The following is a 16270-nucleotide window of genomic DNA, read 5'->3' as shown; positions in this document are numbered from 1 at the left end:
ATAGACACCGACTCAGAGATACGCACGACACACACACTAACCCACACTCTCGCATAGACACCGACTCAGGGATACACACCAACACACACACCAACACACACTCTCACATAGACACCGACTCAGAGATACACACCGACACACACTCTCAGATAGACACCGACTCAGAGATACACACCAACACACACTCTCACATAGACACCGACTCAGAGATACACACCGACACACACTCTCAGATAGACACCGACTCAGAGATACACACCAACACACACTCTCACATAGACACCGACTCAGAGATACACACCAACGCACACACTCAGACAGACACCCCCTCTCCTGACCCCGTATCCCCAGGCCCGGTTGGGGGGGCTGCAGAAGCAGGTGGAGGCCCAGGATGTGGAGCTCATGGAGAGCCGGCTCCAGAAGACAGCCGAGCTCAACGGGCAGATGGACGACGAGGACGACGACAGCGGTCGGTACACCCCCCCCGCGCGGCCAATCAGCTGCTCTCGGTCCAGCCCTGTAGCCAATCAGCCGCCGGTTCAAATACCGCTAACCAATCATAGCTCAGGTCCAGCGTTTCACAGACTTTAGTGTCATAATTAATATGATAGTGTACTAGGGGATGAAATTATATCGTTATCATTCAGCGCCACGATTAATACGATAGTGTACTAGGAACGGATATTATACTATTATCATTTAGGGTCATCATTCATATTATAGTGTACTAGGAACTGATATTATACTGTTATCATTTAGTGTCATGATTAATGATGTGTACTAGGAGCTTATATTGGGTTGAGAGGGGGGTGGAGGGGTTAGATAGAAGGGTTATGGAGGGTTAGACAGTAGGGAGGTGGAGGGTTAGACAGTAGGGAGGTGGAGGGTTAGAGGAGAGGAAGGAGGGGGTGACTGGTACCCATGGAGACCTCTCTGTTAAAGCCCTTCCTTTATACCAGAGCAGGTTCAGAGGGAGAGACGCAGGCACAGTCACTAAATACTCCATAAACTGTAACTCACCCTGCGATAATCTTGGGGGCGTAATGTCCGGGCGTTATTTATATTCCAAAGAGCTGACGGTTTTACGGTGGGTTGTTATAGAGTGGGAACAGTAACAGCTCCTCTAAAACCTCCTCCGACAGTTCAGACCGTTACGAGACGCCTTTGGTTTTGTTGCGTCGTCGTTCTCGCCGCCTCCTGCCTCCCGTTCTTCCCCAGGAAGAACGTCTCTTTGAAGGTTTCTCCCTCTCCAACCAGTCATCCACGTCGTCAAATATTTATGACGGTGCTCTGCTTTAGCTCATGTCCCCTTTAACAGCTGCTTTAGCTAGCGAAACCTCTTTCTTTCTTTCTCTCTCTCTCTCTCGCTGTCTCTCTCTATCTGTCTTGTTCTCTCTCTCTCTCTCTCTCTCTCTCTCTCTCGCTGTCTCTCTCTATCTGTCTTGTTCTCTCGCCCTCTCTCTCGCCCTCTCTCTCACTCTCTCTCTCTCTCTCTCTCTCTCTCGCCCCTGCCTGCCAGCGGCCTCCTTTCCTTAACGGCCCTAAAGTGTCCGGTGCCGGTATGCTGCCCGGTTTGATATTCCTTACCTGTCGTAATCAGGGCTGGGGGCAGAGGGGGGGAGGGCTGACAGGAGGGCAGGATGAAAGAGAAACTCCCGTCTCATCATGCTTAACGGCCCTGGTGACCTCTGGACTGGACGGCTCTCCTCTGAGGGAGGAGTGGTACTCCTCCATCGGCCGGTCGTGGCGCGGCTCCACGGCACGGCCGTGGTTCACACTACTGCTTCAGGGATCCTCGCAACGTCGCGGCCTCACCTCGATGTATGGACCCTCTGGGGGGGGGGGGGGGGGGTTGATAGTAGGGAGATGGAGGGTTAGACAGTAGGGAGGTGGAGGGTTAGACAGTAGGGAGGTGGAGGGTTAGACAGTAGGGAGGTGGAGGGTTAGACGGTAGGGAGATGGAGGGATAGACAGTAGGGAGGAGGGTTAGACAGTAGGGAGATGGAGGGTTAGACAGTAGGGAGGTGGAGGGTTAGACAGTAGGGAGGTGGAGGGTTAGAGAGTAGGGAGGTGGAGGGTTAGACAGTAGAGAGGAGAGGGTTAGACAGTAGGGAGGTGGAGGGTTAGACAGTAGGTAGGTGGAGGGTTAGACAGTAGGGAGGTGGAGGGTTAGACAGTAGGGAGGTGGAGGGTTAGACAGTAGGGAGGTGGAGGGTTAGACAGTAGGGAGGTAGAGGGTTAGACAGTAGATAGAGAGGGTTAGACAGTAGGGAGGTGGAGGGTTAGACAGTAGGGAGGAGAGGGTTAGACAGTAGGGAGGTGGAGGGTTAGACAGTAGAGAGGAGAGGGTTAGACAGTAGGGAGGTGGAGGGTTAGACAGTAGGGAGGAGAGGGTTAGACAGTAGGGAGGTGGAGGGTTAGACAGTAGGGAGGTGGAGGGTTAGACAGTAGGGAGGAGAGGGTTAGACAGTAGGGAGGAGAGGGTTTGATAGTAAAGAGGCAGGTGGAGGAAGGTGGGGTAACAGCCGTGGCCATCCTCCTCCACCTTAAGTTGTAGAGGTCCCCTCAGTAACCTTGAAGAGCCTCAGATGCTGGGATGTCGCCCGTTGAGCTGAGACATGACATGCAACCCGCTGTGGGGCTGGGGCTGGTGGAACGCTTTAGGAAGGACGGGGCGGTCCGCGGGTCACCCCGGGGTGGGGGTTTACATCCCCGGGGGGGGCGGTCGGCTCGTATCCCGCGGCGACGGGGAAAGGGGGGGCGACATCCCGACAGAGAGAATAACGGCGGCTCTCAGAAGCGCTATCGGCAGCGTTCAACCTCTAGAGGTCGATGTGCGTTTGAGTCTCATGCCCCGCCCTCCATCGAGTGTGTCTTCCCAGTCCTCCCCCCCCCCCCCCCCCCCCCCCCGCAGACAAGCCATTACAGAGCGAATCACAATCCTCCGATGAATGAGACGGTAATCGCCGCGGATCAAAGCGGGTTGTCATTATGCTATATATATGGTAATGAGCACCGCGTCGCGGGGGGAAAATGGACAGCCCCCCCATCACACCCCACCCCCAGCCCGCTGAAAGGCTAAAAGCCTTCGAATAGGACCTAAAGCTGAATATCTGCGCGGCTCTCTAACACTTCTGTTAGAGTTCTGATAGCCCCTGACAGCTCCAGAATGAGGGTCACATGAGGACCGTGGAGAGGCCACTTAAACCCTTCCTCAGCCTAACCACCTGCCGCTATTATACTGCATTCTGGTCCCCGCCCCCCCCGGCTCCCTATCTCCCTCTCTGGGAGAGATCGGAGCTCAAACTGTTGGGTGGTCTTCTGCCTGGGGGAGCAGCAGGGCTAAATGGGAGAGGTTTGAGCCCGGAGGAGAGGAGTCCCTCTGAGGTTTGTTAGGAAAGGCGACGGCCCGCCAGCGAGCTACGCTGACCGTACGCCCGCTGTCTAGAAGGCCCCTGTACGGTCGCGCCAGGCCCGCAGGTTCGATTCCGCGTTTGACATTCGTCACCTGATATTCGTCAGCGGATATTCCCCTCCGACTGTACGTCCTGGCACTTAATGTACGCACTTATTGTACGTCGTATTTATTAATAGTACTTAGTTATGTAGCATCTTATCCTAGCTATCTCTGTTGTGTACGGGGAGCGGGTTAACCTAGTGATTGTTAGTGCTTGGCATTGGGTTCTGTGAACATCCTTACTGTACCCACAGAGATATATTGTTGCTTCACTTTCTTATGATAAATGTTCTTATTGAAAGTCGCTTTGGATAAAAATCAGGGCAAAAAAAAAAAATATCAGGGCAAATAACGATATATATAAAAAATATGTATGTATTTCTGTACACTAAAAATATGAAATATAACCTGGAGACAAAAATCAATGACGCATGGCAAAGTGTTTAGATATTTATTTTCCATTGATCAATGCTCATTTATTTGTACTAGCATCCATATACAATATTTCCAAGTTTTGTTTTTGATTTATTTCACTATTGATTACATTTCTAAACTTACAAACGGTATAAAAGGGTCCTCAATCATCGGGGTGTCATCGTCTTGGGTTCCAGCGCCTTTGAAGAGTAGCTATCAGAACTCTGGTAGGTGGAGGGTTAGACAGTAGGTAGATGGAGGGTTAGACAGTAGGTAGATGGAGGGTTAGACAGTAGGTAGATGGAGGGTTAGACAGTAGGGAATCGGAGGGTTAGACAGTAGGGAGGTGGAGGGTTAGACAGTAGGGAGGTGGAGGGTTAGACAGTAGGGAGGTGGAGGGTTAGACAGTAGGGAGGTGAAGGGTTAGACAGTAGGTAGGTCGAGGGTGAGACAGTAGGGATCAGTAGTGATTCGGGGGTTGTATAGTAGGGAGGTTGAGGGGGTTTACTGGTAGGAAGGTGCAGTAACGGGCGTGATCTTTCTCCCCCCCACCTTAAGTTTCTAGAGGTCTGCTCATTAACCATAAAGTGCCTCCGATGCTGGCGTTCTGATATTGTGCTGAAACATGACTTTTATGCCTGATTTTTGATTGGTTTTCGTTTTGGTGGTGTTGATGATGATGATGATGATGACGGTGGTGTTTGTGATGATGATGGTGGTGGTGTTTGTGATGATGACGATGAAGGTGATGATGACGACGGTGATGTTAGTGGTGGGGCTGGTGATGACGATGAAGGTGATGATGATGACGGTGATGTTTGTGGTGGGGCTGATGATGATGATGAAGGTGATGATGATGACGGTGATGTTTGTGGTGGTGCTGATGATGATGATGATGAAGGTGATGATGATGACGGTGATGTTTGTGGTGGTGCTGATGGTGATGACGATGAAGGTGATGATGATGACGGTGATGTTTGTGGTGGTGCTGATGATGATGATGAAGGTGATGATGATGAAGGTGATGTTTGTGTTGGTGCTGATGATGATGATGATGATGAAGGTGATGATGATGACGGTGATGTTTGTAGTGGTGCTGATGATGATGATGATGATGAAGGTGATGATGATGATGATGATGCCGGTGATGTTTGTGGTGGTGCTGATGATGATGATGATGATGAAGGTGATGATGATGACGGTGATGTTTGTGGTGGTGCTGATGATGATGATGATGATGATGACGGTGATGTTTGTGGTGGTGCTGATGATGATGACGATGAAGGTGATGATGATGACGGTGATGTTTGTGGTGGTGCTGATGATGATGATGACGATGAAGGTGATGATGATGATGATGATGATGATGAAGGTGATGTTTGTGGTGGTGATGATGATGATGATGATGATGATGACGGTGATGTTTGTGGTGGTGCTGATGATGATGACGATGAAGGTGATGATGATGACGGTGATGTTTGTGGTGGTGCTGATGATGATGATGACGATGAAGGTGATGATGATGATGATGATGATGAAGGTGATGTTTGTGGTGGTGATGATGATGATGATGATGATGATGACGGTGATGTTTGCGGTGGTGCTGATGATGATGATGATGATGATGACGGTGATGTTTGTGGTGGTGCTGATGATGATGACGATGAAGGTGATGATGATGACGGTGATGTTTGCGGTGGTGCTGATGATGATGATGATGATGATGACGGTGATGTTTGTGGTGGTGCTGATGTTGATGAAGATGAAGGTGATGATGATGACGGTGATGTTTGCGGTGGTGCTGATGATGATGATGATGATGATGACGGTGATGTTTGTGGTGGTGCTGATGATGATGACGATGAAGGTGATGATGATGACGGTGATGTTTGTGGTGGTGCTGATGATGATGATGACGATGAAGGTGATGATGATGATGATGATGATGAAGGTGATGTTTGTGGTGGTGATGATGATGATGATGATGATGACGGTGATGTTTTTGGTGGTGCTGATGATGATGACGATGAAGGTGATGATGATGATGATGATGATGATGATGACGGTGATGTTTGTGGTGGTGATGACGATGAAGGTGATGATGATGATGATGATGATGATGACGGTGATGTTTGTGGTGGTGCTGATGATGATGACGATGAAGGTGATGATGATGACGGTGATGTTTGTGGTGGTGCTGATGATGATGATGACGATGAAGGTGATGATGATGATGATGATGATGAAGGTGATGTTTGTGGTGGTGATGATGATGATGATGATGATGACGGTGATGTTTTTGGTGGTGCTGATGATGATGACGATGAAGGTGATGATGATGATGATGATGATGATGATGACGGTGATGTTTGTGGTGGTGATGACGATGAAGGTGATGACGATGAAGGTGATGATGATGACGGTGATGTTTGCGGTGGTGCTGATGATGATGATGATGATGATGACGGTGATGTTTGTGGTGGTGCTGATGTTGATGAAGATGAAGGTGATGATGATGACGGTGATGTTTGCGGTGGTGCTGATGATGATGATGATGATGATGACGGTGATGTTTGTGGTGGTGCTGATGATGATGACGATGAAGGTGATGATGATGACGGTGATGTTTGTGGTGGTGCTGATGATGATGATGACGATGAAGGTGATGATGATGATGATGATGATGATGAAGGTGATGTTTGTGGTGGTGATGATGATGATGATGATGATGATGACGGTGATGTTTGTGGTGGTGCTGATGATGATGATGATGATGATGACGGTGATGTTTGTGGTGGTGCTGATGATGATGACGATGAAGGTGATGATGATGACGGTGATGTTTGTGGTGGTGCTGATGATGATGATGACGATGAAGGTGATGATGATGATGATGATGATGAAGGTGATGTTTGTGGTGGTGATGATGATGATGATGATGATGATGATGACGGTGATGTTTGCGGTGGTGCTGATGATGATGATGATGATGATGACGGTGATGTTTGTGGTGGTGCTGATGATGATGACGATGAAGGTGATGATGATGACGGTGATGTTTGCGGTGGTGCTGATGATGATGATGATGATGATGACGGTGATGTTTGTGGTGGTGCTGATGTTGATGAAGATGAAGGTGATGATGATGACGGTGATGTTTGTGGTGGTGGTGATGATGATGATGATGAAGTTGATGATGACGGTGATGTTTGTGGTGGTGATGACGATGAAGGTGATGATGATGATGATGATGATGATGATGATGAAGGTGATGATGATGATGATGATGATGACGGTGATGTTTGTGGTGGTGATGACGATGAAGGTGATGATGATGATGATGATGATGAAGGTGATGTTTGTGGTGGTGCCGTACAGGCAGCGAGTGGCGGTTGAAGTACATGCGGGCGGTGCGGGAGACAGAGTTCACCAGGAGGAGGCTGCAGCAGGAGTTTGAGGAGAAGCTGGACACGGAGCAGCAGAGCCGGCGCAGCGTGGAGCGGCGGGTAGGAGCACCTCCTCCTCCCTCCTCCTCTCTCCTCTCCCCTCCTCTCCCCCCCCTCCTCCTCTCTCCTCCTCTCCCCCCTCTGTCCTTCTCTCTCCTCTCCCCCTCTCCCTCTCTCTCCTCCTCTCCCCCCCTCTCCTTCTATCTCCTCCTCTCTCCTCCTTTCCCCTCCTCTTCCCCCCTCTCCCCCCTCTCCTTCTCTCTCCTCCTCTCCCCCTCTCTCCTCCTCTCTCCTTCTCTCTCCTCCTCTCCCCCCTCTCTCCTCCTCTGCTCTCTCCCACTCTCTCCTCCTCTTCCCCCTCTCCCCCCTCTCTCCTCCTCTCTCCTCTCTCCCCCTCTCTCGTCCTCTCTCCTCTCTCCCTCCTCTCTCCTACTCTCCCCCCTCTCTCCTCCTCTCTTCCCCTCTCCCTCTCTCTCCTCCTCTCCCCCCTCTCCTTCTCTCTCCTCCTCTCTCCTGCTCTCTCCTCTCTCCCCCCTCCCTCTCTCTCCTCCTCTCCCCCCTCTCCTTCTCTCTCCTCCTCTCTCCTCTCTCCTCCTCTCTCCTCCTCTCCCCCCCTCTCTCCTTCTCTCTCCTCCTCTCTCCTCTCTCCCCCCCCTCTCTCCTCCTCTCCCCCCTCTCCCCCCTCTCTCCTCTCTCCTCCTCTTCCCCCCTCTCCCCCCTCTCTCCTTCTCTCTCCTCCTCCCTCCTCCTCTCTCCTCTCCCCCCTCTCTCCCCCTCTCTCTCCTCTCTCCCTCCTCTCTCCCTCCTCTCTCCTCCTCTCCCCCCCTCTCTCCTCCTCTCTCCTCCTCCTCTCTCCTCTCTCCCTCCTCTCTCTTCCTCTCCCCCCTCTCTCCTCCTCTCTCCTCTCTCCCCCCTCTCTCCTCCTCTCTCCTCCTCTCCCCCCTCTCTCCTCTCTCCCCCCTCTCTCCTCCTCTCCTCCTCTCCCCCCTCTCTCCTCCTCCCTCCTCCCCCCTCCCCCTCTCTGCAGTAGAGATAGCAGCAGCAGCAGCAGGGGCTGGGACACCAGTTAACCATGGCAACGGGGATGTATCAATAACCCGCCCTTATCCCTCAGACCAACGGCCAGAGTTTGTTTCAAGTAATGCTAGAGAAACATGAACGTGTGGTCTGTCCTTTGATGTGTGTTTGATATGGAATTTGTGTTTGTGATTGTGTTTTTGTGTGTGTGTGTGTGTGTGTGTGTGCGTTGGTGTTTGTGTGTACGTCTGTGTATGTCTGTATTTGTTTGTGTACGTGCTTTCATGTGTCTGTGGGTGTGTGTGTGTGTGTGTCTGTGTGCTTGCATGCGTTCGTGTCTGTGTTTGTGTGTGTGTCTGTCTGTTTGTGTGCATGCGTTTGTGTGTGTGTCTGCCTGTCTGTGCTTGTGTGCGTGCGTACGTGCGTTCATGTTTGTGTGCGTCATCTGTCTGTCTGTGTGTGTACTTGCGTGCATGTTTGTGTGTGTGTGTGTGTGTGTGTGTGTGTGTGTGCGTGTGCGTGCAGCTGGCTGACCTCCAGACAGACCAGCAGGAGCTTCAGCGCAGCGTTCAGCAGCTGAGGAAGAAGAGCCAGCGGCTGGGAGGAGAGCTGCAGGACACCCAGCTGCACCTTGAGGGACAGCAGGCCCGCAACCACCAGCTGGAGAAGAAGCAGAGGAGGTACATCTACATCTATAGATCTATGTTTATCATATAGAAACAGAGGAGGTACTTCTACGTCTATGGATCTATGTTTATTATATAGAAACAGAGGAGGTACTTCTACGTCTATAGATCTATGTTTATTATATAGAAACAGAGGAGGTACTTCTACGTCTATAGATCTATGTTTATTATATAGAAACAGAGGAGGTACTTCTACGTCTATAGATCTATGTTTATTATATAGAAACAGAGGAGGTACATCTATGTCTATAGATCTATGTCTATAATATAGAGGCAGAGGAGGTACTTCTACGTCTATAGATCTATGTTTATTATATAGAAGCAGAGGAGGTACTTCTACGTCTATAGATCTATGTTTATTATATAGAAACAGAGGAGGTACTTCTACGTCTATAGATCTATGTTTATTATATAGAAACAAAGGAGGTACTTCTACGTCTATGGATCTATGTTTATTATATAGAAACAGAGGAGGTACATCTATGTCTATAGATCTATGTCTATAATATAGAAGCAGAGGAGGTACTTCTACGTCTATAGATCTATGTTTATTATATAGAAACAGAGGAGGTACTTCTACGTCTATGGATCTATGTTTATTATATAGAAACAGAGGAGGTACTTCTACGTCTATAGATCTATGTTTATTATATAGAAACAGAGGAGGTACATCTACGTCTATAGATCTATGTTTATTATATAGAAGCAGAGGAGGTACTTCTACGTCTACAGATCTATGTTTATTATATAGAAGCAGAGGAGGTACTTCTACGTCTACAGATCTATGTTTATTATATAGAAACAGAGGAGGTACTTCTACGTCTATAGATCTATGTTTATTATATAGAAACAGAGGAGGTACTTCTACATCTATAGATCTATGCTCTGTTATATGCACATATACACCTGGAGGGACAGCAGACCACCAGCTGGAGAAGTAATAGAGGAGGTGTAATACATGTGTATATATTGCTCCGGCCTCCTCGGCTCTTAGCGGCCATGTTGGCTCCGACCTTCCCAGCTCTTAGCGGCCATCTTGGCTCAGACCTCTTTAGCTCTTAGCGGCCATGTTGGCTCCGACCTCCCCAGCTCTTAGTGGCCATGTTGGCTCCGACCTCCTCGGTTCTTAGTTGCCATGTTGGCTCCGACCTCCTCGGTTCTTAGCGGCCATGTTGGCTCCGACCTCCTCGGTTCTTAGTGGCCATGATTGCTTTGATTGGCTCTCCTCTGGTCGGCTAAATGTGTTCCATTCTCTGTGTTTCCCAGTGTGCTGTGTGCTCAGTGTTGCAGTGTTCCCAGTGTTCCCAGAGCAGAAGCTAACGGCCAAACACCGGTTGGCTGGACCTCACGTCAAATGTTTTTCTAAATGACAGTTGAATAATGAAGTATGATGTGAAAGAAGCTCCTGGTTCTGATTCAGGCTCATTGGCACGTGGGGCAGTGTAGTCGCACCGTGTAGCATGGGGGAGTTCAGTGGATGCAGTATTTTGATGAAGAATAATCTGAATTTAATTGACAAACATATTTGAATGACATCTAAAATCACAATGCAGGGCAATGGAATTATAACTCCTGTTGACAGCATGTGCGTGTGTGTGTGTGTGTGTGTATGTGTGTGTGTGTGTGTGTGTGTGTGTGTGTGTGTGTGTGTGTGTGTGTGTGTGTGTGTGTGTGTGTGTGTGTGCGCGTGTGTGCGTGTGTCAGGTTTGACGGGGAGCTGGGTACGGCCCAGGCGGAGGTCCAGAGAGAGAGGGGCCTGAAGGAGAAGTTAGCCCGCGATAAGGACCTGATGACGGGGGAGATCTTTAACCTGCGCCAGAAGATCCAGGTGAGCTCCACACCTCTGCCTCTCTGTCTGTCTGTCTGTCTGTCTCTGTCTCTCTGTCTCTCTCTCTCTCATATGTGTGGGAGCCTATGCATGCGTGTTTTGTGTTTATGTGTGTGTGTGTATGTGTCTGTTAGCTTTGTTCATGAATTCTGTGTGTGGGGGTGTGAACCCTAATCCATGTGCATGCCCATGTGGTGGTGAGGGTGGCCTCGCACGAAGGATCACGATGAATGAATGAACAGGAACTACCGCACAAATACTAAATGTGTGCGTACACGCATCCCATGCATTTGTGCCCTTGATATGTGCACGTATGCGTATGAACACGTGTCCTCATGCCCCGCCCCCGGCCAGGACAAGGAGGCGGAGCTTAGTGACGTCAGCGCGGCGCAGAAGCAGCTGGAGGCGGAGCTTGGCGACCTGACGTCCCAGGAGAGCCGCGACGAGGCGTCGCAGAGCCGCGGGAAGAAGCAGCTGAGAGACCTGGAGGCCAAGGTCAAAGACCAGGAGGAGGAGCTGGACGAGCAGGCCGGGTCCATCCAGATGCTGGAGCAGGTAGCCACGCACACAGGGACGCACACACACTGGGAGGCACACACTGGGACGCACACACAGGGACGCACACACAAGGACGCACACATTGGGACGCACGCGCACTGGGACGCACGCACACTGGGACGCACGCACAGGGACACACACACAGGGACGCACGCGCACAGGGACGCACTCACAGGGACGCACGCACACTGGGACGCAAGCACACTGGGAAGCACACACAGGGACGCACGCACAGGGACACACACACAGGGACGCACGCACACTGGGACGCACGCACACTGGGACGCAGTCGCACAGGGACGCACGCACAGGGACACACACACAGGGACGCACGCGCACAGGGACGCACGCACACAGGGACGCACGCACAGGGACGCACGCACACTGGGAAGCACACACAGGGACGCACACACAGGGACGCACACACAGGGACGCACGCACACTGGGACGCAGTCGCACAAGGACGCACGCACAGGGACACACACACAGGGACGCACGCGCACAGGGACGCACGCACAGGGACGCACGCACAGGGACGCACGCACACTGGGACGCAGTCGCACAGGGACGCACGCACAGGGACACACACACAGGGACGCACGCGCACAGGGACGCACGCACAGGGACGCATGCACACTGGGACGCACACACTGGGACGCACGCACAGTGGGACGCACACACAGGGACGCACACACAGGGACGCACGCACGCACAGGGATGCACGCGCACAGGGACGCACGCATACAGGGACGCACTTACACAGGGACGCACTTACACAGGGACGCACATACACAGGGACGCACGCACAGGGACGCACATACACAGGGACGCACGCACAGGGACGCACATACACAGGGACGCACACACACAGGGACGCACACAGAGGGACGCACATACACAGGGACGCACACACACAGGGACGCACACAGAGGGACGCACACAGAGGGACGCACTTACATAGGGACGCACTTACATTGGGACTCACACACAGGCACGCACACACAGGGACGCACATGCATAGGGACGCACACACAGGGACGCACATACATAGGGACGCACACACAGGGACGCACACAGAGGGATGCACATACATAGGGACGCACACAGAGGGACGCACATACATACACACACACACAGGCACGCACATACATAGGGACGCACATACATACACATAGGGACGCACACATACACACACACACACACGTAGGGAAGCGCACGCACACACACACACACACACACACACAGGGAAGCACACACACACACACACACACACACACACACACACACACACACACACACACACACACACACACACACACACACCAGCAGTCAGACCCAGTGTGTGCCGTGTCCCTCCACTCAGAAGGCACACGTGTGTGTGTGTGTGTGTGTGCGCGCGTGTGAAGTGTGCCGTTGTGTCACTGAGTGCTGCTTCAGTGGCTCTGAGGACCGCCCGTACTCGGGTTTGATCAGCGGTGGCGCTTTATTCCGAGGGCTTTCATGCATGATGGGAATCCCGATGCGATGATCCGAGGCTGTGTCTCACGGCGCTCGGTCCTGACGGAAACAAGCAGATATGTTCATTTGATGTTTTCATTCATTAAGCGTCGGGGGGTCCGTACCCTCAGACGGCCAGGCCTGCCCCACACCTCCCAGTAGACTCTCGTACACCAGTAAGACTCCAGTACATCTGGCTCACACAGTAGCTGGGTGGGGGGGTCAATAATTGAATCAGTGTTTACGGCTGGGATGGGCCAGGTGTTTAGGAGCAGCATCCGTTTGGACCTCCTGTGTATGAATATTCCTCGCTGAGGTACACTCGCTGTGTATAATATTGTCCCTCATCTCTCTTCTTGGTGTGTGTGTGTGTGTGTGTGTCCCTCTCATCTCTCCCCTCGGTGCATGTTTCTGTGTGTGTGTTTGTGTTTACCTCATCTCTCTTCTTGGTGTGTGTGTGTGTGTGCGTGTGCGTGTGTGTGTGTGGGTGTGTGTGTGTGTGTGTGCCCCTCTCATCTCTCCTCTCGGTGCATGTTTCTGTGTGTGTGTTTGTGTGTGTGTGTGTGTGTGTGCGTGACCCCCTGCAGGCTAAGCTGCGTCTGGAGATGGAGATGCAGAGGCAGAGACAGAGCCACTCCAAGGACATGGACAGCAAAGAGGAGGAGGTGGAGGAGATCAGGCAGACCTGCAGCAAGAAGGTACCCGGAGGAGCACCTCCGACACTACTTTCACTGGAGGAGGAGGAGGGGGAGGGGGAGGGGGAGGAGGAGGAGGAGGAGGAGAGGGGGAGGAGGAGGAGGAGGGGGAGGAGGAGGTGGAGGGGGAGGAGGAGGAGGAGGTGGAGGAGGAGGAGGAGGGGGAGGGGGAGGAGGAGGAGGAGGGGGAGAAGGAGGAGGAGGGGGAGGAGGAGGAGGAGGAGGAGGAGTTGGCGGTGGTGGAGGTGGAGGAGGAGGGGGAGGGGGAGGAGGAGGTGGTAGTGGAGGAGAAGGAGGGGGAGGGGGAGGAGGAGGAGGAGGAGGAGGAGGAGGAGGAGGAGGGGGAGGAGGGGAGGTGGAGGAGGAGGAGGAGGTGTCGGTGGTGGAGGTGGAGGAGGAGGAGGAGGAGGAGGGGGAGGAGGGGAGGTGGAGGAGGAGGAGGAGGAGGAGGAGGAGGTGGTGGTGGTGGTGGTGGTGGAGGTGGTGGAGGAGGAGGAGGCTTGTACTCTCTTATCCGTTCACACAGATAACACACACATGCGGTGTGCTGAGCTGACAGCACCACACACACACATGCACCGAGAGTCTCGACAATAACGTTTGGATAAACTGACAACGTGGAAAAAATGCTTTGTGGTCGGACAACTCTTGTCTGACTTAACTTGGAACGGCTGTCTCGGGTTTTGTTAAGATAACACGTTGAAAATGTATGCAATGTATTCCCTGAAGGGTGTTTAAAGAAGTTGAACGTTGAAGCTCACTGTTAAACTGTATTTAGGACACGTCAGTCATGTCCTTAATACGTGTTGGGGGTTTTCCTCGTTCTCCTTCTGACCGTTCAGACTGTTAGTACAGCAGTGTTCCACGGTCACCCTGCTAGCTGGGTCCGATTGGTCGGTGAGGCCGTTTAAGGAAGTTAAGAATGGAAGAGTTCACACATGACGGTCACGTCTTCCATGCATGTCGAAGAGAGCTCCTCAGAGTATTTGGATTGTTGGAGAAGCTAGACGTTGGAGGTGTCTCAAAGAGTGTCGATGTCCTTAAGGTGTCTGACTGTATCTAATGGAGATGTTGAAGGTATCTCAGTGTTTCTGTTTGACTGAGGTGTTGAAGGTGTCTCACAGTGTGTCTATTTCCTGAAGATGTCTCACAGTGTTTCTGTGATGGTGAAGGTATCGCAGTGTTTCTGTGGGATGGGGGTGTCTCACAGTCAGGTGTTGGAGATGGTCAAGGTGTCTCATTCTATCTGTCATGGAGATGGTCAAGGTGTCTCATTCTGTCTGTGATGGAGAGGGTGAAGGGGTCTCACGGTGATCCCGTGTTGTTCAGTTGAAGCAGTTGGAGATCCAGCTGGAGGAGGAGTACGAGGACAAGCAGAGGGTCCTCAGAGAGAGGAGGGAACTGGACACCAAACTCATCAGTGCCCAGGACCAGGTATCTGCAGCCGTCATGTCCACTCACATCCGCTCATGTCCACTCAGTCAAAGGGGGGGTCACTTCCTGTGATGTGAACACACCGTCTTCTCTCCGTCGGTTGGTCGTAGGGGGTTTGAATCCCATCCCAAAGGTTCTGGGTTCCAACCCCAAGTGTTCCCAGTCTATCCACTCAACACTTTATGACACATTTATCCGTAGCTCTTTATGACTACACAGTAAATACAAGAACAGTAAATGAATAAATCAGCAGTTGTTCAACCTTTTGGCGATAGCAACCCTCCTTTGAGGGTGACGTAGTTCTGTTTGGTCATCAGCGTGGTGGTGTAGGGTAGTTGGGAGTTCTGTGAGGTTGTTCTACAGCGTTGTGCATTACGTTGCTTGGCTGCAGGCGAGTCTGAGGAACGTGGAGGGGGAGAAGAAGCTGAGGAAGGACCTGAAGAGAACCAAGGTTCTGTTGGCCGACGCCCAGATCATGCTGGACCACCTGAAGAGCAACGCCCCCCAGCAAGAGAGAGATCACCCAGCTCAAGAACCAGGTCTGTGACAGCTCGGCAACTCAAGTCTGTTTTACTGGTATGGTCTATAGATAACTCTTAAAGCTCAAAGGGGTTTCTGCCAAATCGGCCAAAATTGGCATCTATTTGCGGCTTTGCACTGAGTTTAAATATATTTGCTTTAGGTGGGAACGCAGGGTAAGGCTTGTTACTGGGTGTAGATACTGTATGTATCATACAGAGTCAGGCCTTTCACAGTGCTTCACAAAAACAATAAGAGGACAATTATTGAATGGGCCTACAGTATACCACATCGTCCCCTAACAGTTTAGACTAACAATGCTGCTGGGGTCACCAGATATGATGAGAATGGGTCTAGGGAGATCGGCGATTTATAAGCTGGAGATATTCAACGGTTTAAGAGTTACCAAAAAGGCATAAAAAAGTCCAAGTAACTTCAGAAGTTTCAAAAGTCTTGTTAAGTCCCTGTATGAACTGGAGCCTAATGACTCGTAGCCACGAGCAAGCTGCTGCTAATCACTTGGTGAGCTGCGATGTGATCCTTCACTGGGACATGCTCACTGGGTGACGTTGATTGGGCCAAACGAGAAAACTTGAACAAGTTTAGTAACCTAGAAATGGTAGGACCTTAAGATGGGGTCACAGGCCAGATGAGGTTTGAAACCACTGCCCTGCCCCTAAACCATTTAAATTTTACGTTCAGGGCATTTAGCAGACGCT

At 51.5% G+C, this 16270-nt stretch overlaps 1 protein-coding gene across 1 annotated transcript; it reads left to right on the top strand.

The window, feature by feature from the left end:
* Positions 1–318: 318 nt before the first annotated feature.
* On the top strand, positions 319–15571 carry LOC307091515 (unconventional myosin-XVIIIa-like; the record flags this gene model as incomplete). The annotated part of the gene is made up of 8 exons (XM_079759146.1): positions 319–469; positions 7250–7377; positions 8860–9014; positions 10725–10848; positions 11203–11403; positions 13491–13601; positions 14928–15032; positions 15424–15571. Coding segments are annotated over exons 1-8 (1039 nt in total), but the record flags the coding sequence as incomplete, so codon positions are not given.
* Between the last annotated feature and the right edge of the window lie 699 nt (positions 15572–16270).

Source organism: Pollachius pollachius (genome assembly GCF_949987615.1).
Source record: "Pollachius pollachius genome assembly, contig: scaffold_456, whole genome shotgun sequence".
Taxonomy (NCBI): domain Eukaryota; kingdom Metazoa; phylum Chordata; class Actinopteri; order Gadiformes; family Gadidae; genus Pollachius; species Pollachius pollachius.
Note: the sequence above shows the minus strand (reverse complement) of the source record. Positions and strands in the feature narration are given on the sequence as shown.